This window comes from Ischnura elegans, chromosome 7 (genome assembly GCF_921293095.1).
Source record: "Ischnura elegans chromosome 7, ioIscEleg1.1, whole genome shotgun sequence".
NCBI classification, from domain to species: domain Eukaryota; kingdom Metazoa; phylum Arthropoda; class Insecta; order Odonata; family Coenagrionidae; genus Ischnura; species Ischnura elegans.
The window spans coordinates 22,777,152-22,804,646 of NC_060252.1; the positions used below are offsets into that span (position 1 = coordinate 22,777,152).

The window sequence follows — 27,495 nt, forward strand, 5'->3', positions numbered from 1 at the left end:
TCTTCGTAAGGTGGAATAGAAAGGGGAGGGGAGGAAAATGGGGGGAGGGGTCGATTGGTCCTGGGCATTGAGTTATAAAAAATTTACACCTGAGAAAATCCCAAGGTAAATTTTACTGATTTAAGATTGAGGAAAATGTTGTAAGGGGTCATTTATATACCCGGAAAAATTCAAGATGATAGTGTATGTTGCAAGTGAGAGAGATACATATGTATTACCAAAATAGATTTGATTGAGCATTGTTCTCTTTGGGGGCTGATGTGTGACTAGACAAGGTCAAAGATGAAGAAGGATGTGACTTACGTGTACCCGTTGGGTGCTAGTCTGTATCCAGGGTTGCAGGCACATGCATCTTTCCCATCTGCATTTGTGATGCACAACTGAGTGCATCGAGTTCCTTTCTTGCACTCTTTTTTCACCGGGCACCTCTTCTCATCTGCAAACCAAATTGAATTCAATCAACTCAAATGAAATTTATAATTAATGGTCTCCTGCATGACTCCATGGAACCTATTCATTATGTAAATAGTAAGACTGACTTTGTTGTTAGACACAAACAACTTTACTGAATAACTAGGTTTTGTAGACTTCATCGTTCAGCAAAAATGAAGATACAGTAGAACCTCGGTTATACGACCCTCAGTTATACGATGACCTCACTTATACGCCGATTTTTTTTGGTCCGGTGAATAACCCCATATGAACCCATGTATTTCCAACCTCAGTTATGAAACTCTTCACCTATACGACGACCTCGGTTATGAATCGTATTTTTCCAGTCCAATGTGATAAAATACCTCACTTGTACGACTTGTCAGAGAACTGATCTACGAGAAGATTGCGGTAGGCGCGCCGATTTTAGTCACAGGAGCGGGGGTAGTATGCGCTCATTACATAGATATGTCAATGAAGAATAATAAGTTTTAATTATGAGCGATGCTGTTTATTAGATATTAATTTTAACTGCAGTAGATGATCGTTAATCCGGAATATCTATCTCTAACGGAAGATTGTGTAGAATTTTCCAAGGTTATGCTTCCCGTCGCCCAGCGAAATAACACCTAAATGAGCCGTTAAAAATCCTCGCGTATCAAAATTTTGGCTTCCAAGGTCATCCAAAAAAGATTATCGAATTTGTAGTATGGACGTAAGCCGTTGGTGATTCAACACGATGGCGAAAACAGCATGCGTGGACTCATTCCGCGGGCTAATCCCTCATCCGCGGGAGGAATTGAGCCGGAGGAAAGTTGCTTACGCGGCGCGCAGATCAAAACTGACCCAACTAGTATCTGCGGGTTTAAATGAAATATAGTTTGACCTTGACTGCCTGGTGGCAAGCGTTTATTTTGTAACTGAACGAGAGTTAGTACGAAAGCCCTCGGAGAATAACTCGCGTCGTCAGTAGTAACGTAATCATTAAAGTCAAATTCAAAACGCGAGAGATAAGGCAGTTCCTTTCGGAATGACTTATAAGCATTATATCGAAGTACAAAAACAGTCTGGTGTTGTTTTCAGATATGGGGAAGCAAAATATTACGTGAAGATGAGTCACACGGCTTGTGAGTCGAAGTTCCCGGCGCTGAATTCGCGGAAGAATGCCGGCAGAGAAGCTATACCCGGTAGATTCAATCTATTATTACTAAAATGTCATGGGAAAATTCTTTTTTAGTGCGTAAACATTATTGAGAGGGGAGATTTTTCCGGGCTCTTAATCTATTTTTGTCCATTCATCACTGACAGCAGTTGCGCGATTATTTCAAATGCTCACTTAAAAGTTTTCTAAGCACCGGAAAAGTTAACTTAGTCACGGAATATCCGGGGTACCAGTGGCGTAACTAGGAATATGCTTTGGGGGTGACGGTAGTACCTGGGGGGCGGCTTCACCCCCCACCCCTCGGAGGCAATGGGGATTCCCGTAAAATTTAAAAAAATGGCATGCCTGTAAATATGTTCTACATCATTTTGGCACATAAAATAACTTTAAGTAGATGCAGTTGCTGTTTATCAAAGCTAGACTTGTGTTTAAATTTTTTTTTAATTTCTCTGAGGCTTTGGAGTGGGATCCATCCCCTCATCCCCCAACCATAATTACGCCACTGCCAGGTGCTCCATATTATCTATGGCATGGTATTTAGAGGGAGAAAACTGACAGCTGGGATCATTTGCGCCATGAGGTAAGAGAGGGAGTATAGAAACCCTGTGTTGGAATTAGCCAGGTTGTAACGATAGGCTAAACCAGGGCTTAATGTCCCATCTGCCAGACAGTGTGTTGCACTGGAAGTTCCGTCCACACTACTCTCAAGCAGGGATAGAGCCATCTCTGAAAACTTTCTGCCTCTGCCATTAACCCGGGTCCATAGGGTGTGAAGCCTTCGTGATGCATTAGTGAAATTTTGCTCCCTATACCATTTTTTCGAACTGACGGCGGCTGGGTGGAAAATAGAAACTAGCCAATGAGAAGCGCTGCCCCTTCCACCCCTCCATCCCCTTCCCTTTTCCCCTCCACTCCCCTCCATCCGGCCGACCGGCGTTGCCATCCTTGGGAATAACGGTACTTTTGGGGGCGGCAGAACGAGTGCTGTGCGATCTCCAAAGATTCGGCTTGGCAACACTGCTAGCTGGAGAGCGATGTGCACTGCTCGGAGTTCAGAGAGAGACTGTGGGCTCTTCCACACTTTCTCCTGACGCTCTTCTGTGATTGGCTAGAAGAGTGGGTGGGTTTCGAGCACGCTCAAGGTCAGCCGCCGTCAGTTCAGAAAAATGGTATAATTACGGGGTTAATTTGGATGACTTTCCTCAGGTATTTCATTTCTTCAATCTCCAATCTGGGGTTTGCCTATAGGTGGTAAAATGAATTTCCTGAAAACCGCTTTTTATGAGTCAACTTTTTTAAAAAATTGGCTTCTCTGTGAACATTTAGTGTCATCATTCCGAAATCTCTCCAGTGTGATAGCCTTGCAGCTTAGTACCAGAAATGCTAGTTGTTCAACCGTCGGTAAAGTTGTTCAGGAATGTAAAATTATATTTCTCTTAAAGTAACACATCATCTCGGGTGTTACTTTTGAGAAAATAAGATCATTAGGCTTCAATTTCTTGCCTCCAAATGAGTAATTGCATCCTGGAGACAAACCAGCCTCTATAGGAAAGGATTTCATGCTAAATACCAAAAAACCTCACAAATGAAACTTCCTCACTTATGAGACTTTTTTTGGTTTTCCGCTGAAAGTTTCATAAGTGAGGTTCTACTGTATATATTGTCTCAATATGGCTTTTTTTGTGGAGTAATAAAGCCAGCCTTATCATTTACAAATGACATTAAATATGGATAGGTAATGTTCTAATTGTTCAATCATCCAATAATTCAAATAATGAAATATTTGCACAATATTATATCCAGAGAAAAATTTTATAAGATCACATCTGAAGCATGGACCATAATTATTCTCAGTTCTGCACATTTTATTTCGCTCAATTCTTGATACAATATTTTAGAGAAAACATTAGTTTTAAGTTGATTATGAATGCATGAAATAATTTTGTGAGAATATCATAAAAAGGCATTTGAATGAATATGCTTTCAAATACGAAATTGGGAGTTCCTCATTATGGCCATTTTCTGATATACAGATAAACTTACACGTCTTCAAATTTTAAAGTAATTGCCCATTTTTTATTCAAGTTTCGTGATTTATGTTGGAAAATAATACTAATAATGAAAAAACTTCCTTCCTTCACTGGGGATCCCATCTTATCTGCAGGTCTAATTGATTCATATCAATTCAAATGAAATTTAATATGGATGGAACACATTCAAATTGTCAAATCATCCAATACCCTTTCCAACCTGAGGATATGGGTTCAAATCCTATAGGTGCTGGAAAATTTTCAGAGACTGCCCGATTCTTACTTGAGTGCTTTTAAACGAGAGGCTTTTGTGATATGCTCGTTTGCCGAAATTGAAGGAGGTACAACATTACCTTCACCTGCTGGGCAGTCCTTCTGTCCATCACAGACCCTTCTTCTCGGAAGACACAGCAATCCTCCCTTCATCTTGGGAGCTTTCTTGATCAACGATTTCCCATTTCCATTGGGGCTGAGTGAGTTGCTCGTTTCGTTCGCTTCGTGAAGTAAATTTTCAGTGCACGTAAACTGGTGTGAGGGGCAGGTTGCAAACACGCAGGCAGATGGCGCTTCATCCTCACCTCCATCGCAATCTCGGACACCATCACACAGCCAAGATTTCTGCAACAATTATACATTTTCACTGAGAAGACAGTCTGATGGAAAGATATTGCAGGATTCCAGTAGGGCTGACATTATTTAATGCATCAATATCCTCCATCCAAAAGAAATCCACTGGCTGACAGTAACACTTAAGTGAGTTCCTGAACACATCTCCAGAATTTGAAAAAGTGGTAAATTAGAGCTAATATTATTTGTCAGTTCATAGACCGAAGGGAAACCAGGTAGGCAGTCTTTTACAAATTATATCATCAAATATCAGATTATATTAGATTATCCAATGTAGTGTTTATGAAAATAGTGCAATTATAACATCAAAGGAAACCATGTATATAAACCACAAGAATTTATTCTTATGCCTTCCACAGCCTTTTGAAACAAAAGTTGTGCCAAGACAGCAGGAGTAAATCAACTTGAGGCTTTGTCATAAAAAATACAAATTATATGAAGCACTTTGTACAGATCATAAAAAAGATGTAGAATACAAAAATCTTTTGTAAGAAAAAAACACAAATACAAATACACGAAAGCCCCTATTCTATCCCTATTCTATCATGAAAGCCCCTACCTATTCTTTTTGTTTCTTTCCCTGCATTAAATTAATAGAATATTGTAATCTCTTTACATTTCATAATTAAAGATATTTTCTTCTGTGCTTTGGTAAACCAACCACTTTTTTACTGGATTAAAAATAAATGTTTACTTGATGTGGAAAATTATTTTAATGGCAATAAATTAAAATATTTGTAGCACAAAAACTTAAAAGGTTTGTTGAATAAATTTCTTGCTTTTAACTACTTAATGCTGTCTTCCTGTTGGGAATATTCTTTTCGTTTCTTTTCCTTATCATTGAAGCAAGAATAATACCAACTCTATGATTGCTAAGAAAAGATAAAGGTTTCTGGAGAGTGAGGTAACTAGCTTCAGATTTTCTTTTCATTAAAGGAAGTTAAAATAAGTGAGAAAGTGGACTTCATGGCCTCAGAAACACAATAGAATATAATTGATGTGATATAAGTCCAATTGATGTGATTCAAGCATCTAAATGAGAATTTCTTTAATTTACTTCAATACTATTACAGCAAAAGTAAAACTCTAATGATGCAGATAGGATTATAGTAATAAAATATGATATCAACAATATCAATGTAACCTCTATCATTATGGTTTTTGCTGAAAATCCTGCCATGTCTAGTTTTCCTACATTCCATTGCTGATGTCTGCAGGTACCTGATACAGAGCCTGGGGGAAAACTGCATCAACTACATTATGTGTAGATCTCTAACAATGCCCCAGAAGAGAGAGGTATTTTTCGCAGGAATGAAATTTTCATTTTTTGATGAATAAAAAGACGTTTTTTGACAATGTAACATTGAACAGTGAGAAATTATGAACTCCAGGCATTATGGACTTCTAATAGAGACAAAAGAAAAAAGCTGTATGCTGCCCTATTCACTGGATAAATATAAAATCAATTATTGCGTGTACAGTGAAACCTTTTACTAATGGACATTAATGGTTCTAGCAAATGTGTCCATGAGTGAGAGTTGTCCGTAAGCTGTAGGTGACCCAAAGATAAACCCTTTTTTGCCATTAATTTTACCGCACAAATATTGCTTTATAGGATTAAAAGGCAGCTGAAAGATGTACTGCAATTTTAGATATCACCTTTGAATAATTAAAAATAAATTGGAAATTTATTTATTTATTTATGTCACACCAAAAACAGCACTAAGGCCTTTACATTGGGCTTATAAACAAAATAAATTATATAAATATAATAATGAACATGTAAAAAAAATAATAATATCATAAGTAACAATCATTTTCAGCTTATACAACAGATACAAAAGGTCAGTGTCAGAAAGATAGACTTTTCACTTGGTTATTGAAATTAGAGCGGGAGGCGAAGATGTCAAGAGAGGAAGAAGTATTGGAGACTGAATTGAAAATAGAAGGTAGGCGGGAAAAGAGGGATCGTTGAGATATTGCCAGACGGAAGTTGGGCTGGTGTAGAAGTTCAGTATTGCGGGTTTTGCGAGCAGGAATGCGTAGTGAAAAGAAGGATAGGAGATCACTGGATCTGAAGGACCCATTTAAGATGCGGTAAAGAAATTTGATGTCTAATGTCAATCTGCGGTGGTTGGGGTGTAATAATCCAAGTGAAAGAAGTATTTCGGCACGTGAAGAGAATCTGAGGTGAGGTATACGGTGTCGAACTATTGCTAAGAAGAAATTGAGTGGACGGTTGATTAATTTTAGTGTGGTGGGAGAAGCAGTTGACCAAATGGGGGAGCAATATTCGAGGATGGGTTGCACACATCCAATGAATACTGATTTTAATGCACTCGGTTCGGATATCTCGCTCATGCGATATAGGGTCCCAACCACTGCCGTAGCCTTGTTAACAACGGTTTTTATATGTTCGTAAAAGGTTAACTTTTGGTCAAAAGTGACGCCTAAATCGGAGTGGGATAAGACAGAGGGAATGGGTTGATTATTTAGTGTATAAGTGGAGGTGATAGTGCTCTTCTTCAGCGAGAAAGACATCGCAGTAGATTTTCCAGGAATTGTGAAATAACATACAGTGCAACCTCGATGTAACGACACCCCACGGTGCACTAATAAAAACTCGCTATAGCGAATTGTCGCTTTAGCGGAGGTGGAGCAAATAATAGCCAATATACCTGTTACGAACAGATATACAGGAACAGGAGTGGTGCGGCGACAGATAAACATCTACCCGATAAACGTAAGCATAAATCCAGACGAAAGGCGATGTTTTTTTGCATCACTAAATTTCCTTACTCAAATAACGACTAACTATTCAAACAATTTATAAGCGCCGCACTGAATAAAAATTATGCAAAGCATTGTTTCGTCAATCATTATATTTATCGAACGACAGTTTACCACATAAATTTGAGACTGAGCACTCCATTAACTTCATTTCTAACAGATCGCTAGCAATTACAGAGGTAAAGGAGTCTTGATGAAAGTCTTCCGGCGGTGAAACCCTCGCTATGGCGAGAGCCAACACCGAAAGGGTCTCGTAAAAACGAATTTTTTAACGCGCTTATTATAGGGTCAATTGACGGTGCATCGGCTATCTCTCGTAATAGCGGGGGTGTCGCTATAGCCCGTACTCGCTTTAACGAGGTTCCACTGTATTTACCCACATACCGTATATGTCCGAATATAGTCCCCCCTTTTTTTCCAAAAATGCCTAAGGTAAAAGTAAAGGGAGGGGACTATATTCAAACGTATTTCTTTTAACTTTTCCCGAAACTGAAGCCTCAAAATTAGGGGAGGACTATATTCAGAGGGGGACTATATTTGGAGAAATACGGTAAATACATTATCTATTTAAAAATTCTCAAAGCATTAATACATTTTTGCATAAATTATGGTCTAAAAAAGCATAGCTCATTGAGGCATAAAGAAATCATTTGTTTTGGTTCGTTCATTTATTTTCATGGTTAAGTATTAAATAAAATCTAATTGTACATCAATAGGCTTCATACTGCCTCACTTTTGCCTCTTGCAACGATTGAGAGATTAATAAATGCTATTTTTTAAGGGAGAAAAATACCGATTTGTGAGATGGGTGAGAAAATCCAAGGCGATGGTATCCATATATGAGGAGAATTGTGGCGAAAAAGGTGTCCTTGAACAGAGGTTTCCCTGTGCATAGTATTGTGTCCACCACAACAAGTGTGCTTACCAGTATGCATACTCCTCCTGCTCCGCCTCTGCCGCCCGTCGTGCACATGTATTCGTGGGGTCCGCACGCCCTCGGAGGGGGCCTGGTCCTCTGCTTCGACTCCCCCCCCTCCTCACCCTCACCAGGAGTGCCACACTCCTGCACCGATTCGTCCTCCCCACCAGCACAGTCCTTCTCACCATCACACACCCAGCGCTCAGGCACGCAACTGCCCGAAGCTCCCGGACACCTGGAAAAAGAGCAAGCAAGATGTTTACAAGTGGTACGGACAACACGTCGAGCATTTTGGTTCGATTTCGACAGAAATTAACAGAGTCAATGTATATAACGAGAGTTGGCATACCTGATTACATTAAAAAATACATATGACCTCATAGTGACGCACACTTATGCCTGATATGCGTGAAGAACACCAGAGCAATTTTGGTTTACTTGTACAATTTTATTTGGAATTTTATAAAAATTCTCATATGAATGTTTTGAAGCTATTTTTTGAAATTTTACACATTTGATGGTTACCACTTTGATAAAAATGTTCAACTATTTTGTGAAATCTTCTGAACAACTCGGATAAAATATTTAATTTTGAAATCAATTAAAAAACAGCAGGCTGATAGATCTTTCTGTAGAATTTCTTGCATAAAAGCTTTGAACCACTAGATTGATAGGCTGACACTTTGAACGATGATAGATGCAGTTATCAATGACTCATCGAACGATTCATTTGAGGTACCAAAAGCTCTCTGAATGTGGTCATATTCATTCCGAAATACAAAATAACCTCCCAGACATAGAATTACAGCAATACTTTACCCTAGCATGGCATATATGTACTGTTTATGTGAAATTTAAATAGGAATTATACTATTAAAATAATCATGGTCTCAGAGGAGGCATTAAAAACCAGGTTAAAATTTGTGTACGGCCAATGATATTTTCATTTTGTTTGATTTTTCAAATGTTTAACTGGTTGCTTGCTATGCTTGTTAACACAGAGTGGCGATAGAGAATAAAACAAGCTTTTAGAGTAATTCGTTGCATCAGGCATCCATGGAATCGACTTAACATAATGAAAAGTGTTTTTAAGTAAATAAAAGATTGTAGCTCTTTTCCACAATTTTTTTTTTACTGCGTACAACAAGTTTTGGCTCATTGAGCCATCATCTGGTACAAGACACTGCAAAACAAAAGAATGAAAAGTAAATGACTTTATCATTCTACATAAATTTGAGACTGTATGAACTAGGTTTGGTTGTGGCACATAATCATCTGGTGCATTTGCATTGAATACACAGAACTCTAAGCTGAAGAACACATCAAAGGCACATTTTGTGTCTTTAGTGCAAATTTACTAGATGATGACATACCAGGAGGAAACGTAGGATGTACAGTATTAAATTTATATGGAATTATAAAGTAATTTTTTACATTTCATTTCGTTTTTAGAAGTTCATACTTTGATGGATTTAATTATAGGTCTCATATAATGATAGATATGTTTTTATTGCTGGGAAAAAGACCACACACTTAGGGGCTGTCTGATCAGGTCAGGTGGTTGTCGAGGGCCCTGAGTTTAGGAGGCCCCTCACAATGCTCTCACCTATCGCTAAGCGTGCATAAAAGGCATGGTAAAAAAGACTCAGATTAATCGAATCCAAGTTTTTTTTACAATTATTAAATTCTACGTCTTCATTAGTTGCTTTATGTACAACGCACTCTGTGTAGAAATATTATAGAAAATAAATAAAATGATGGCTTTTAAAGATAAAAGAGAACGCGATGCTTTTTTGAAAGGGTTGAGAGGTTATTTCTAGATTTAAGTGCAATTTCAAGGAAAAAATTCAATAAATAGATAATGAAACCATAATGCGTCATTAAATTTTATAGCCTGTACAATTCTCAATTTATACAGTATTTTTTCGTTAGAAGTAATTTATTTTTATTAACTTTTATCTAGTTTTAAAGAGCCAGCATAGCGTCAAAATCCATTTCCACCAATTTCCTAAAATGTAAGGAGGGCCCCATCAGGATCCCCAGCCGAGGGCTCACTCTCACTGCTAATAGTTTACGTAAGGTGGAATGTGGTTTGTTGAAAAACAAAACACGAGAGAGAGGGAGACGCACGTACCTGAGTTCCCTGGGTGGGCACGTGATGTGTTCGTCGGTAGGAGGGGGCGTGGTCTTCGCGGAAGCGGCGCTCCTGCCCTGTCCGTGGAGGCCCTCCCCGCCCCCTCTTCCCCGCTCCCCACCCCCCCGGCCCCCGCGACAATCCTCCTCGTCGCTCCCGTCCCCGCAATCGCTGTCGCCATCGCAACGGTACTCGCGTTTGATGCAGCGAGGCACGGAGTGCGGAGACAAACAGGCGAAGTCCGAATCGGCGCACGGCGTCGGCCCAGAGCCACCTGTGGGAGAGGAAAGGAATTAGTCACTGCAACCACGACTATTACATTGGAGGATTCTCAAGTCCGCCGCTAGAATTTTTGTCGCTCCGCGCGCTTTAAAATCATATTTCAAAATCGCCACTGGCGGCGCTACCAGTCATCTATATCCACTTTTCACGGCAGTAACATGTAACTGAGCCAATAAATCATATACACTACACATTAACGCATGTGAGACAATTTTCAGCTAAAAAAGACCATTTCCACTACGGTTAATGTCGAAAGTCACACTAAAAGAGATACAGCTGGCTAGTGGCGCCGCCAAATAAAATGGGCGCGAAAAGGCAACAGATGTAACACTACCGGCCATGTGCTTGAGCCTCCTTTAATGGAGTTTCCTTTTATATTTCAATACATAAGAATTACAATATTCTCTAGTCGGCCTCTAGCTTTGCTGTCAACCACCGCGCATTAAAATGGGTTTACTTAAGTCGCCACTCGCGTCGCTGACGGTCATAGCGATCCAAATTTCACGAGGAAATTAACTATAATTAGGGCTGTAAACCGATATTCATATTCGCAGTGGTGTAATATTTCGAATTCATAACTGCTTCATGCTATTCCTCAGGACTAAATATATTATTTCAAATGTTACTATTAAATCGATCGCTCTTAACTCATCGCCGCTATGCGGATATTTTTGAAAACCGATTAAAATGCGTCTAAAGTGGCAACAAAAATCAAGCTTCAACGAGACGGACTGGGCCCTCCATGTAATCCCTTTGCTTTATTCAATGCAAACGCTTCTGTCCGTTATATTTCAGGTAACATGGTGACAGAAAATCTTTTATTTTATTCCACATAATTTTATTATAAACTGACCAATGTTTCGAAAACTTAAGTTCAATTTTGCCATATACTTCCAAGTTTGTTTCGTCTCCATAGGGACTGGATGATCACATGATTAGCACTGGAGACAACTCCAATCTGGTTAAAAGCCCGAGAGAGTGTTTCAGAGACGACGACTTAAAGACGACGCCTGCCCCCTCTCTTTGGCAAAAGATTAATTGCGTAAAATATATGCTACTGTCTTGAAATTTCCCACGAGACACACTTTTAACACTGTCTTGTACTCTCAAGTGTGACGGAATCACACATGGGAATATAATTAAAAGGAAAACCATAACATTTTCAAATTTGAGACACAGGCAAATGAATCAATCGTCGCTGGCTCAAATTGGTCAAATTTCGTCAACCTTGTGGCTAGAACCCTTAGCATCATTGGAGTTGTAGCCTTGAAAATGACACAGAAATTGTAGTAACCGGTTGGATGGAATGAACGTTGTTTGGAAAACCAATAAGTCGTTATTACTCCTATAAAATACAGAAAAGTGTTGACACAACTGTTTACTATAAATGTTCTGAAAATTTCAAGACGATATCTATATTGTGAGTTTTAAGAGAGTAATTCGTCACCAAAAATAATCGATGGGTTTCCAGTCGAGGGAAAGGGAAATGTCTTCTCAGTATTTAACATAGGGTCTCCAAAGCGATGCTTGTAAGTACTTCCTGGCGTCTTCTATGTTCTCCCTCTTTCATTCTCAAATGCGTGAATTCTTCTATAACTTATTCACCCACACTAGTGTTTCCCTCAGAAAAACCGGGTCAGGCCTCAACCATCTCCACACACCCCAAGCCCGTACCAACCAACACCTGAATTCCTTCCAGATTTCCTACTGCATCCGAGTTTTGGCATTAAGTACCCCATTATTAAAATACTTTTCTACCCTGGAATATTTTAAGAGGAAAGTGTATGAATATTTCAAACCCTAACACTGTTGTTTGAGTTGCAAGAATCATTGAGTCGATTCATATGATTTTAGTAAAATTGAATAAAAGGGTAGTTTCCTTCATCAAAGAAAACAAAAGGCATTGATTGAGATTTGATACCCACCGTTAGTGTATTCATAATATACAAATTATTTGGCTTCAGAAATCCCAGTTTCGACGAATGTCAATTTTAACCACACTTGAAAAAGGCCAGATTGGCGCCCATGCGATGCCACTCCACATGACGTCACAGGGACCTAGTTTCTATACTAGTAGATTGTACTTTAACATGGTCTGAGATTACCAATGCATGCATGAGGCTCAGAGCTCAGGGAAACATCTCTTAATAATCACCAATTAAAACTGTCTATGTTCGAAAAGTTTCCTTCGTTTGATAAGATACTAATAATCCTTATTTAAGCCAAGCACTACCTGCTAGCAGTCTGCATGGCAGCAGCGCACATATTTTCGCCCCAAGGTCAACTCACAAGACGGCACCGGGAACCAGAATGACGTAACACTGGCTTTTCCCAGCATTCATGCTGAGCCGTCGCGTTTTCGTGCGCTTGAAAATTTTCATGCATATCGTCATTTTAAAATCTAAAAGCGTGAAATGCGTACTCCAGGAGTAATAATCTTTCGATTTAGGAGTTAAAAAATAATAGGAAACCACCCTATTGGCGATGAAGTGAGAGAACTATGCCATCAACACGAATTGCCCGAATGTGCTGAATGTTGGAGGCGCTCACCTTCAGCCGGGGGCTCGACGCATTTCTCTTCGTCCGATCCGTCGATGCAGTCCTCCTTCATGTCGCAGCGCCAGGACATCGGGATGCAGCTGCTGTCAGAGCACTTGAACTGGTGAGGGTCGCAGGAGCTAATGTCACATGCAAGAGAGAGAGAAAGAGACGAGTTAAACGAGTTAAAAGCTATACGAGTTAAAGTTAAAATGAAATTTTTGAAGAGTACTTGTAAATATTATCTTTGTACATTATTTTAACATTGTATGTTATCAGTCTGATTTCTGTTATTTTGTGTCTATTTTTAGTGACTGTGTTTTTAAACATTCGTATGGAATATTTCTATGTATAAAGGTAATTAATGCATATTTTTCATTTGCTTTTATGTTTCAATCCTTTACAATGTTCTTAAGGCAACATACGTTAAGGATAAACGTACTTTGACTTATAAGTTATCGCATATTCTTTTGTTTTGGCCGCACCAGCCAGCTGTCAGTTTCTAATTTAAGAGGTGGAAACCCTAACACTGGTCCTTACCACAGGGGGGCCTATATTCCACCTTGTAAAAACTAAGCTGTAAAAATTTCATGTACCATAATGTGGAATAAAAATATATTATTATTATTAATATTATTTTGCACGAGTCCACTTAATTATCTACTCAGTTTACTCGATGCAAAGTGAGGGAAAGAAAATCCGTCGAAAGAAATTTGGTACATCGAGAATAAATCAAATTAATGCTTATGGTTTTATGATCCATGATATTTTTCAATTTAATTTGAAAATGATATGGTTCTAATGTGAATATATGGTAATTTACTGAGATATTTCTTTTTAGAGATTCATCACCATCAATTTATCTAATCTTAATCAGAGAGATGTGCCGCTGATTGGAATTGGCGTTGATAAGTCGATGATTAAAACAATTAAAACTATCGCTGAGTCAAATTTATACATGCTGAGATTTGATGAGCATTTTATAGATTTTAGGAAATATGCGAGATGCTTAGTTGTACTTTACGACGGAGATGTCTCCAAATGAATTCAAGGGAAGACATTCCCCGGAGGAATCGACTTGTTGGCAATGACAACTTGCATTCACACGCGTATAAAATGTCAGAGAAGATCGGGAAATAAGTCAGAGGCCAGCAGGAGAACACTTTACCCTTCAATCAGATGGTTAGCCTGGCCAATTACACCGTTTCTTTCCTCGCTAAGGATTTGCTGAAGCCAGAACCACAGGATAATTTTTGTGCGTTCCATGTGGTCGTTCCAGGGATAGGTTTTCAGTGATCGCTCGACATTTGAATTATCATTACATCTATCGCTAAAAGGGATGGGAAATTGATCACGTGATTCAGGTTTAACGTTAGCTATCCGTAAGAGGAAAATTCAACGATCGCAGCGATTATCGATAATTTGTTTGCAAATTCGTGTTATCGACATCTACTTATAGTAAAAACAAACGCCCATATCTGTATTGTTGGGAAACGACGGCCAGTTTACATTTGGTCTTGTATCTAACGAGGTAGAGAAGATGAAAAAAAGTCGTCTATGGAGGCGTTGGCAGCATTAAAAAACGTAACGTATCGCAAATAAAATTTCGAGAAATATTCTACATAAAAGAGTTGCATATTATATGAATATCACAAAAGTAAAGAAAGGAATGAAAGGAATGCGAAGCATTCATCGAGTGAACCGGGAGAGCACATCTCTCGGTGCACAATTCGGTCGAACGATCCATTTCATTGAAGCATGGCCAAATCAGCGAAACGATGGAAAATTAACCGTTGAAAAGCCAGGATACGTTATTGATATCCATGTATAATTTCTACGTAGACTTCCACGATGAAAGGTGCTCTAATAATAGTAATCCGGATCGTATGGAAGGGGCAAACTCTATTTATGTAATTGCCTAGCTGAATGAAGGTGGGGAGACAGTTACCTCGTCTCAATAAAAAATTATTGCGCAGAGTTCACTATAAGCAGAGACGTAAAGTTTCTCAAGGGCCTCGGACAACGGCGACGTGGTCAACGGGCTCCAAAAGTCGAATTCCCCCCTTAAAAAAGTGAGATGAAATATTTAGATGAGCGTTATTTAATGAATCAATCAAAATAAATCGATGCTAATTAAAGTTATTAAAGCAACATCGTTTGCGCGCTAAAAGTAATAATCCGTATCCTTCAGATACGTTTGTTGTTTAATTGCCATCCACGCTGGGCATTAAGTTATTAGCAATAGTAAGTATCAGCAAATGTCAATAAAATGAACAATAAGTATAAGTACAATGGGAATGAACAGCTGGAAAGCGTGGATTCAAGCTAAATTTACTTTTGAAAAATAAGGTTTTCTTCTTGCTATCAGTTAGTATTTTTCTACCTTACGCGCACGCGAATAACAATTAGGAACCAAATGATTGGAGGCTTCTACCACAAACTTAATTGCCATAGGTAACGTTACGATTTTCCGGAGCGCCGTATATTTAGGCTCCCCGCATATCAAATTTGGCATATTGGTTGCAGGTGTTCCAGGATGCTCCAATAGTATTTCAAATACCATATTTTGGAAATGAGGTCGTTCACTAAGACCTGAAATTGGCAATAGGGTGGTTTCCTATTATTTTTTTATTGCTTTAATCGAAAGATTGTTACTCCTGGAGTACGTATTTCACACTTTTAGATTTTTAAATGACAACATGTGCGAAAACGCGACGCTTAAGTATGAATGCCGTGAGATATCTCCGTACGTCGTATTTCTGGTTCCCCCTCCCGCCCGGTGAGGTGACCTTGAGGCGAGGCTTAGCGCTGATACGTCGCAGGATGCTAGCGGATAGCTGAGTACCTTGCTGAATGGTAGCGCTTGGCTTAAAAAAGGTTTTTTAATACCTTATCAAACGAAGAAAACTTTCCGAACTTAGCCAGTTTTAATAGGTGATTATTAAGACATGTTTCCCTGAGCTCTGTGCCTCATGCATGCATTGGTAACCTCAGACGATGTATAACTCCTATCCTCTCGTGTAGAAACTAGGTCCCTGTGACGTCATGCGGAGTGGAATCGCATGGGCGCCAATTTGGCCTTTTTCAAATGAGGATAAAATTTGACCCTTGCCATTCGTCTAAACCGGTATTTCAAAAACCAAATAATTTGTGTATTATGAATACACCAATGGTGGGTAACGAATCGCAATCAATGCCTTTCGTTTTCTTTGATGAAGGAAACTACCCTATTTGACAAGATAATTCAGAATAAGAATGGGAAATATAAGTTATGACGAAAATAAAGTCTCCCTCATTATCTCGTCTTCCTGGAACTTTAAAAATATAATAAAATATAAAAAAATGAAAAAAATGAAATAAAAAATATGGAAAAGTATCCGCCCACTTTTCATGAGTTAATGTCATCATTTAAGTTCTAGTTCATTTAGTCCTTCCTTAACGGAAAGAATCGCACATTAGAGTGTTTATTACAACGAATAACGCGAGTCGCATGCACGAGGTCCGGTAGAAACGAAGAGCCACTCGGCAAGAGTCAGTGACGTCATGGATTATTCAGTGGAAGGTTGATATTTCGCCGCTAGTAGGACGAAAAGTAGACGACAGATCGATGACCGGAAAAACACGGGTCTCTTTATTTTTCAAACTGTAACGCAATCGACAGCAGTAAAATAATAGAGTAGGAGCCCATTCCAGCTAGCAGGAATACAGTGTCGTTTCGGCTCCTGGCAATGTAAACACTCGTTTGCTTAATTAAGACTTTTAGCAGTCATTTAAAGCCGTAAGCCCTTTGTTTCTTGCTTATTTTAGCAATCAAACGGTATAATTTATCATCTAAACATTCTGATGCATTTTTATCACCTTAGAAAATAATTTCTGGAGGTTGCTGTGCTAAGTACTTGAGCCAAATAGGTACATTGTTTAGACTTCATGGGATGAGTCATCGTAATAATCCAGCATGTGAGTGAGTTACATAACGTCCAATAAATATTTTCTATTTTTTGACCTCAATTTAAAAAAAATTACTCAATGGATAATTGAAACAAAAATTTGCACGAGTCCACTTAATTATCTTCCCAGTTTACTCGTTGCAAACCCATGGAAGGAGAATTCGCCGAAAGAAATTTGGCGCATCGAAAATAAATAAAATTGATGATTATCGTTTTATGATCTATGATATTTTTAACTTTACTTTGAAAATAATATGGTTCTAAAGTGAAGATATGGTAATTTACTGAGATATTACTTTTTAGAGATTCATCACAATCCATTTATCTACAGTCTTTTTCAGTTAGATGTGCCACTGATTGGAATCAGCGTTGATAAGTCGATGATTTAAACAATAAAACTATCGCCAAGTCAAAATATTACATGCTGAGAATTTGATGAGTATTTTATAGAAAATGCGAGATGCTTAGTTGTATTTTACGACGGAGACGTCTCCAAATTAATTCAAGAGAAGGAATTCCCCGGAGGAATCGATCCAATTCTGAAATCGGCCAAGGTCGCCCTGATGTTCACCGCACTAACCACGTTAGCTATCGCACAACTCATCCTCCTTCGCGGATTGCATATGTCTTCGGATGACAGCCTCTCTCTCTCCCACGCTACCAGAAATTTTAAAGCCACGAAAGGCCGCGGAGCATTGTGAAATGAAGGAAAGAGAACTCCTCCTATCTCAACGGTGATCTATTAGATTACACCTTCCGGCCCAGTGTCATTTAATTCTGGCCCAAGAGTGGGCAAAAGCGAATCATTTTCCCCTCGGAACTAATGCACTAATGTTCTTTCTCAGGTTTATGACACTTTTTATAGTATTACTTAATCTAGATGTATACACTACCCCGCCGGCCGTATTAGTCGTGTTGCGTGGGTTACTTGGACAACAGCCGTTATCTAAACAAGAAAATATAGTAACGAAATTCTGCCTAGCATTTATTTGTTTTCTCGGAAATTACACTATTACTTATACCACTTCTTTTTTAGAAGGCGCGACCCGGGTTTCGATGAATTATCATCATCCTCAGGCGAAAATTATGATTTGTTTATCTTATTATTGCTACCTAGTTACTTGATGAATTTTAAAACGGACGCCAGAATAGGGGAAAAGGATGGGTCAATATATTCATTTATCAGAGTACTGTCCTGACTTTTAATAATTTTTAAAATTTCTCACTGCTCTCTCGAGTCCAATTCACGGCGGTCATTGCATAATTTTAAAACATTCATTTTAAAATCGCTCCTATGGCAGTTGCATATTTAGTGCTTAGCAAAATGAGTGAATTTTGTTAACATTTATTTATTACAATACTTAATTGCTAGGAGGAAAACGAGCGTACCATTCTAAAAAAATATGGAACTTTTCTTTTAAAATATTTGTGTCTGATAAATTTTAAACTATTATCCTTCCAAGTAATATGTATTTTTTGTATTGTGGCTATAACAAGGTTCATTTACATCTACATCCTATCTCGTAAGCCGACTCAATAGATGTGCGGTAGGGGGTGCTTGGGCATAAGCCGTAAATAAATAAATAGGAAATGAATTTGTGCTTAGCATTTATTGAAGTCCCTCATTGGCATTGGAAAATAACGAATACAGTCCTATCTCTCTCAATTTATCGCTTCAGTCGTACTTAAAAATATAATGAGGTTCTAACATAATGTTATCTGAGTCGCTCTAAAATATTCTATTTTCAATTGCTCAAGCAATCTAAGCCTAGCGCGTATCCTCTGAACCTTTTGAAAATTCAAGCTTAGTAATTTTCAAACTAACGCTTTCTATGTTAGTTTTTGATGAATCGCGCAGCTTTCTTTTCCCGCATTAAGCCTTCATGCGTCGCGACGCATCGGATACCATGCGTTCGCGGATTCAAGGTGTGAAAAGTTTGAAGCAGCACATCCCTTGTTTTTCCGACCGAAAATCTTCCCACGATACCCTTGACGAATGCTAGCTTCTTTAGAGCTCCTCCATAAATATATCTTACATATGTTTTCCACGATAGGTTCGAAGTTATCGTAACTTCCAGATATTTTACTTTATTTGTCGCCTTGTAGAATATATTCCATCATACTACCAACTTTAAAATTTAGTCTCCTGCCTGATTTATACTATGTGGCTAATAATGTTCGAATACACTTAGTAACTAGTAAAATTAATGCAATTATCTGCCCGTAAAAGAAAACGGATTACAATATCCAATTATTTTTTTCGTGCTCATCGGAAAACATTTTACCTTACAATTTGTCTTGAGACTTACGGATACTGCGGTTTCTTTGTTAATGGGGAAAAAGGACAGTTTCCCAGCAAGATCTATCATGTCTGAATCCATAAACGTATGAAAACCCAAGTATTGTTTTATTTTTAAAAATATGTGGCATTACTTTAACTTTATTAATGTTTCCAGTAAAAATAAGCTTTCGTTTACCATGGGTACTATACAACTGCAATAATATATCCATCGCTGTATTGATGGTCTATTCACCAAGTATTCAGAATTTCACCTGGGATTATGTGGTTCATAAGGGCTTATGTAGCAAATATTAAACCAATAATTCTGGAAATTTCTATTGCATTAAACATGAAAAGGAATTTATTACGTGAATCAATGAAACGTATATAAATATTAAAGAAATTCTTCGGTTGTGTTCGGTTTACGTGGAGTATTTTATAAATCACATTTTTAAAGTTTCAGCTCGCTTCTCCAATTAATATTGAATTTTATTTGCTTCCATTCTGACGTTAATCCTTTTTTTTCTCCCTCTTCATAACCTTACTCAACATCCCCGACCACGTATTAATCGAAACTGTATAGCGATAAAACCTTTAGTCACCTATAGTATCTAAGAATATATGTACCTTATTAAGTGCCTTTTGATCTTTATACCACATTCAAGAGAGAACGAGCCTTTATCTGTCAGTGAGAAGCAATTGGCTGGCTTTTTAATCGATCTTTTATTCGTACCAATTAATTTAAGGACAAAGGTGACCGTTCAAAGTGGTTTCTCGCCATAAAAGCGCCTTCTCTTAGTTATCAAATGAGAAAGAGAAAAGTTGAAAAAATTATATAATCGCTTGGAGGCAAAACGTTCAAGCTCACTCACGTGAGATGAAAAACATAATTCCTTTTTCTGTTCAGATAAGTGAGAGGAGTTGGCAAAAGAGCAAGACATGCTCTCCCCCCTTTTTCCCCCCTCCCCGATATTTTTTTTCATTCCCATGGCGACGTCCCTTCCTCACCTCACATCTTAATTACAGCGCTTTTCTACGGATGTAGGTCACCATGGGAACGGTGATCTTTAATTTATCTCCCCTTCCTTTTCGCTCGCGCGCCACCTATAGATGGCACTGAAGAGCAAGGCATGCACGTGGTGAAATGGGAGAGGGGAGCCCCATTCAACCCCGCTCTCTCTCTCTCTCGGGCCCATCTGAATTGGCGGTGGATGGGGTTTGGTAGAATGAGGCGGTCTAATGGGGCAGGTTTATAGGAGAGGCACGGATCCCCATTTGGCGTCACCTGCTGCACCTCACTCCGGTATTTCTCGGAGGCCGCGTTCCATTTATATGTTGCTCCAAGGGTGCATTCTGATCTTTGCTCGAAAAAAATTGATGGATATTTTAATTTGTCCGTCGCAAACTGTTGTTTTGTGATCTTTTCAGCTCTCCCAAACTGCCCGTTTCCTTTCATTAACTCTAAAGAAATTACTGATAAATCCTGCTAGCCCTAAAAAATCAAAGACAGAATCTTTTTTATATTGAAACATGTGAATTATCATTTTTGGCCGCTTTAGGTTCCCGTGTGGTCTTCATACTGATTTCTCTGTTTAATGCACCATTTTTCTATTCTATTTGAGGCAGTGGTAACAGCTAGCTATAAAGCTCTTCGATATTTTTGTACCAAAGATCTTAACTCCAGAAATCCCCGAATAAGAAAGCGAAAGAAGATCTATAATCGGTCGTAAATCGTATTCTAATGCGGATAATATACCATTTTTCGCAAATTTGTCTTATCTCACATTTTATCCCATATTTTACTTTTATATGAGATCCGGAGGTGACTACAGGTTATGAAGGAGTGAATACGTAGAGAGTAGGCATTAAAACGCAGTGTCAAACAGAAGAATTTAAGATAAGCAAGGAAGGGAAATATAATTTATGCACAAAATGAAAGACATGCCTTTTTGCGAATTGAGCAGGGATGTAAAAGTTGAAAATGGAGATAGGTCACAATAACTCGCAAAAGACTTCATGCTAACGGGCCTCAGCCGTTAGAGTACTATAATTATAAAAGTTTCCTATAGCAAAATATGAATACTCAATTTTCGTCAGAGGCTGCTGGTAAACGTTGAAATTATGATCCTCAGAAACGTAAATTACGTGAGCGCTCAGTATATGTTTCAGACTCCAGTTTCCGCAGTGTACCTATGATTTATAGTTTACTATTATTTTAGCACGAAAGCTTGTCTCAAGCTACAGAATAAGGTTATTTGGTATGCATATGTGCAGCATTAAATATATGGGCCTTTCCATGAAAATGTCGACATTATATCTCAAATTAATATTTAGGCTATAGATATTTTATCTTGATAAATCTACGGCTGAATGATTTTATTTTATGAAATATGTATTTGAAACATTATTCAGAGCCTTATTAAAAATTTTCAAATTATACTTCGATTCACAGAGTTCTGAAGATGTTTGAATTATTACACTTGGGAGGTTTACCTGGAAGTAATTCCGTCACATGCTAATTTTGGGCATATTTAGAATGTATTTCGATAATTTATTTTGTTTATATACATGAAAATTGACGTTCATAAATATTTTTTGACCATGCATAGTTAGAATTTGACATTTTTTTGTTTTTTTACAATTTTATCGAAATATCCTGTGGCATAGTTTTCTCTAAAGGTAAATCCGTTACAAATGGAATTGCCCATATATGATTTTATAATGATATACCCTACTGCTCCCATCAAACCTTTTAGAGCTAAGTTTCAAGTATTTTTGGAATAGGCTTTCACTAAGGAGCAAAACTTTCAGGAAACGTCCTGTACTGAGTTTTGATATTTTTAATCAAAAGACTTTAAGCTTTGTTGAATATGATTTTACCACCTCCGATTATTTCCTCTTACTCCCGTATGGAAAAGCTCAAATATCTTCTCTTTAGCTCCGTAAGATATGCTTAGGAGCGTTCCAATTCTCCTTTCCAAGGCATGGCGGCATTTATTGCTTCTGCGGTTCGTCTGAGGCCAATAAAACGATAGTCATATTTGAGTGGCGTTCAGCGCTTCGGAAAATCCAATAAATCTGGGAGTCTTAATGTCAAGCGAAGCGACGAATAAGGCCTTCCGAGATGCGGACTATAATTGCGAAAAGTGATAATCAGATTTCATGTTTCCGCTCCGCTGGATTTGGAGGTTACGGTCGCTTTTAAGCACAGGCAATTTAAAATGCAACCTTTGACTAGTGTGATGATGTAATGATGATTTACAATGTCGAAATGGATGAAATGGATTACTTAGAATGCCAAAATATCTTTCATTTTTTTAATTTAATAAAATTTGAAGTAAAGTTAAGGTTTTTCACGCTTCGACCAATGAAAGCTGTCTAATTACAGCTACATAACTGAAATGTATCAATGACAATATCAATCACGAACGTATATTTCACAGAATACCTCTGAGTGTGACGTGGCATCAAAAAATATCTAAGGAAAATCAGAATTTTGATCAATTTTATTTCGACAGAATGTATCGGCACGGTACTTAGAGGAGGCAAGCGAGAGGTGAGGTGATTTGCTCCATGAGGAAAGGTTATGGAGACGAGAGTGGAAGAAAACCTGGCGTCTACATTGATCTGCGAAAGGCGCCCAACGGTAAAACGGCTTAACGTCCCGTCCGATGAACGGAATGCTGTTCTCGAAGTGCCCTCCACAAGGCACTAAAACAGGGACCGGGCAGTCTCTAAAAAATCTCCGCTACCGCCGGAATTTGAACTTAGACCTGCTATGTAAGAAGTCAACACTCTAGCCACAACACAGTCCCCGATCCCCCTTGAAATTTAACGGAAGGATTTCTCCTTAAGGCTCGAGAATATTAATTTCTACATTGCAGCATTCAAACACTGAAGGAAAACGCTGATTATAATCAGTCATTCCCTTCATTAATAATTATGATAATCACCAATAAATATGAATATTAAAATAATACTTGCAACAGCTGAAACCTGTGTTTATTACAGTCTTCAAAGTTGAATCATCAAAAATTTTATTCCATTCATATATTTATTGACACTCGCATATTACAGTGGAAAAGTAGTGTTGATTTAAAATGTGTTCAGGCTGAATATATATTGCTCAAAAAGTGTAGTCTTTTTTTATAAAAAAAATCATATCGAAGAAAAAAAATCGCAATAGTTGCATTTACCTTAATGCTGTGATCAAGGACACATTATTTCAATTTTCAATTGTTTCCTAGTAATGTTACTGTTAACAATTCTTTTACTTATTACATAAAAATGAAAGCTATAATAAAATAATTGATGCATAATTCAACACATATTTATGTACTTCAACTAAAACTGTACATTTTGCTAATGTTCGTGAACAAAGAAATATTCAATGGCAGATTTCACGAAAGCTGCCGAAAAACCGACGCGGTTTGTTGGGATTGAAATCCTACGAAGCTTTTTCATCGTTTTTTTCACCCTTGTATTACTTCAGAAAACATTTCTCTCCGAGTAACTATTCGCAATGGTCCTTCCTTGTTTGTTCCGTACTATTATATTTCAGGAGTCTTTATTCTGTGCGAACTTACCATTAGTGTTTCAATTACAACATTTATACGTTGAAATCAGTAATATCCTATTATTGACTATAAAAACATTTGGGAATTTGTTTTATTCTCATGTAAAATAGAGACTACCTTGGGCTTAAAAATATGTAAGGGGTTGATACTGAAATGGTTTTCTTTTTTCTTTTTGATTTACCATTTTATTTGAGGACATTATGCGAGCCATGCAAACGGTTCTTTTAAGACAAACTGAATCATTAAAAAATTAGTAATTTTCCACCAAAGAACTTCATTAGCTACGTGCATTATAATGGAACAATTGTGGTTTTCGTGTCGAAAGTAGGGCGCCCCCTGATTACAGCGTAGGCGCCACCACCGGAAGTCGAGGAGAAACGAGAAATTTTTCAAACTGTGAGATTTCCCAATGAAGGAGTAATTTGCTAACGCAGCCAAGTGAGGAAATTATTCGCGCGATTAAAATCCTGATGTAATTCATTCAATTATCTCCAAACTTAAGAAACTCGCTCTTGTTTTTTTCCTCCATCTTCGAGTAAATTTGATAATTGATAACTTCACTGCAAAGACGCTCAACAATCGCCTACCAAATCAAATTCGCTCATCTATTACAGTGGGGGCTCCTAGATGAGCGGATTTGATTCAGTGAGCGGTTGTAGAGCGTTTGTGCAGTGGTGGTATAGCAATGGAATTTATTAATGAGAGCATAAGAACATAAATAAATATGTAGCTGAAATTCATGTAATTTTAATGTCATTAGCAGCATAAGTATTTACGTTATCATTCCCAGAAACAATTATTGTGTAAAAAATCGATCTTAAGTATGTAAAATCTAAGTATGAAGCTATATACAGGCATTATGAATACTTTTTTTTCTTCAATGGATGTTTGTCCTCCCATAAAAGACCTAGAGAGCAAATTATTTCCCACTTATGTACATTTCAAATGCATCATTAGTTTTAGACAATAAATGTATGATTATACCTTCACGTGAATGGAGAACCAAATGCACTTTTATCTTCGCTGAATGTGGTGAAAATGTTTTCCTCAAGCCTCAAGCTGAAATCCTTCGGTCAAATTCCTTTGAAATATAATAGATAAGAATGCTGAATTCCCTCAATACTCCGTAGCCACGTCACGTCGTGTGCAGAGCAATCCCATCAAATATCTGAACGAAGAGTTGATACGTCCCTAACTTTACTTTATAGTTACTATATCAAAGTATTTTTTTTATTTAATTAAAAAAAAAAATTTTAAAGAAAGGGAACCACATACAGCATACAGGCTCCATTTTATAATGGCCAGGTGACAGTACATAATTTACAGGACGAAAGAGCAATATAACAATTAGAAAAAAGTAATTACATTTTAAAAAACAAAAGGAAAACAAGAATCTAAAGGTACTGTAGCCTGCTTTGGTGGGAGATAGAGGATGAGGCTTATGAAGGATTTCAATGGAAGTGCAAAGGGGCCGATTTGTGGAGGGAGTGAGTTCAACACAGGAGTAATGCGGTGGGAAAACGAACCTTTAGTAAGTGAAAGTCTAGGAATGGCCATGTGGATTAGGGGATGAGAACGAGTAGGGCGGGGTGGAACTTTAAAATATACGTCGCTGAAACTAATCAACTTAAATTTAATTTAAGAAACAAGTTTACAAAACTTCAAGCGAAGTTCTTATTACTAAGTACTAAAACTCCAGAGTATCAGTAGAAATATTTGAAATTGAAGAGAGATACAACAAAAATAATAAAGTTAACAAACCAGCAAATTTTCCGTAACGACTCCATCGCTGCTGGCTCAACGTTTTGGAATTTCGTCACGTTGATGGAAACAATAACTACGTAGTAATTTTCAGTGATATGGAAAATTATCTAGTCGCTAATAGCCCGGTCAAATTAGCCCAAAAAAAAGGGGGTACCCTTGAATAAATTGCCAACAAGCTGAAAATTTCCAGGAACGTTAGGAATACCACGCTAAAGAAATCCTGAAAAGTCCCCATCGATCCCGTGTGTGCAAAAATTTTTATTCAAGGTCAAAGGTCACAAAAATGTTTTTTTTTGGATTTTTCGGCCAAACGGTTAGTTTTACGATAAAAATTGCTCAGTTCAAAATTGTAGAGCAGTTAATTTTCTACAAAATTGTTACCATACTTAATTCTATAAGATTCATCATTTCTGAGATAGAGCCATTCGAAATTACCCGTAACTGTATTCTCAGTAATATCCATATCTATATTATTGCGCTCTCTGAACATTATTGGACGCGTAACACGCGTATTGCTCGAATGGCTCTATCTCAGAAATGATGAATCTCAGAGAAAAAAGTATGGTGACAATTTTGTAGAAAATTAACTGCTCTACAATTTTAAACTGAGCAATTTTTATCGTAAAACCAACCGTTTGGCCGTCCAAAAAACCCATTTTTGTGACCTTTGACCTTGAATAAAAATTTTTGCACACACGGGATCGATGGGGACTTTTCAGGATTTCTTTAGAGTGGTATCCCTAACGCTCCTGGAAATTTTCAGCTTGTTGGCAATTTATGCAAGGGTCAATGTCTATTTTGACCGGATTTCTATTTTTTAATACATCATCTATACGAATTCTGGGAATAGTGAGACTGAATTAAGAGTTTGAGAAAAAGTTAACACAGCTCTTTCAATAAGTGATCCAAGAATATACTTCACTGAGGCAAAAATATATAGGCAGGTTGGAATAAATATGCCGGGTTTTTCTGGCAGAGAATAAAGTCTTTCGGCATTAAAAAAGAAACTCGTACGGATGGAATTGAAAAGGAGAGAATTCGTAGCCATTCCTGGGATCTATTTGTCACTCTTTTACGATTTTATTTCGGTGACCGGTCATTTTTTTTCCAGGCGACGGCTGGCGATTTAAAAAGAAATAAAAATGAATGGAAGACAAGATTGAACGGTGGAGAGAACCAGGCATTCAACGCTCGGGTGGACGGAAATATGCGTCAAGAGAAAGTTGAAAAGAAAACATTAAAATTCACGCGACGATGGAGGGGTGAAAAGAGAGCTCAAGGGACTTTTGTTGTACGCAACTGAGTGGTGAGTAGAGAAGGTGATAAGGACGTCGCGTCATTTTGACCGAACGGCTAGCGGGGACACGCGATCATTTCGAGGAGAGATTGAAATATGAAGAGGAGTTGACAGAGAGGAGTGGTGAGCGTTGTTTTGAATGACGTGAAGGGCTTTTAAGTCTGGGATGCTTAGCGTTTATGGGCGACTGCGAAAACGCGGGGATATATATTACATTATTAAACGCGCTAATCCCAACACCCGTGTTATGTAAACGAGGAGAGAAATCCTGCTGTTAGATTAACGCGACACCTCAACTTAAGCACTTGATCCGAGCCATACAAGCATGGATATAATATCAACGTCTATGTTGAAAACACACCATTAAAAAGGATATCACGTAATTTTTGCTGAATGTTTCTGTGTAGAGCAACTTCATCTGCGTGAAAGAGGAAAGAAACATTATTCAATTAAATTCGAAATAAGGAAGCATATTTACATCTTCCTTACGCATATATTATAAGTCAGTAATCGCCAGAGAGATTTGTATAAAAATAGGCATTCAGCACTAAACCATGCTTAAATAGAAATGGTATTACATTTCAAACTAGGTCGTAAATAATTAATCAATGCTAAGTAATGCATGTTATTTCGATATACTAGTCTCTTTTACTTTCCCAATAAAATGCGTCAATAAGAATGGGATATCATGTGATTCGCTTAAAACAAAAGAGGA

General features: G+C 37.9%; 1 protein-coding gene across 1 annotated transcript in view; it reads right to left on the reverse strand.

Annotated features, from left to right (window-relative positions):
• LOC124162566 (low-density lipoprotein receptor-related protein 4-like) overlaps positions 1–27,495 on the reverse strand; it is a 737,794-nt gene that overhangs the window by 48,825 nt on the left and 661,474 nt on the right. The window contains exons 5-9 of the mRNA XM_046539142.1: positions 12,927–13,054; positions 10,095–10,368; positions 7,967–8,195; positions 3,978–4,242; positions 304–436 (exon numbers count right to left, since the gene is read on the reverse strand). Of these exons, the coding sequence (XP_046395098.1) occupies positions 304–436; positions 3,978–4,242; positions 7,967–8,195; positions 10,095–10,368; positions 12,927–13,054 (1,029 nt within the window). The remainder of the gene's footprint in view (positions 1–303; positions 437–3,977; positions 4,243–7,966; positions 8,196–10,094; positions 10,369–12,926; positions 13,055–27,495) is intronic.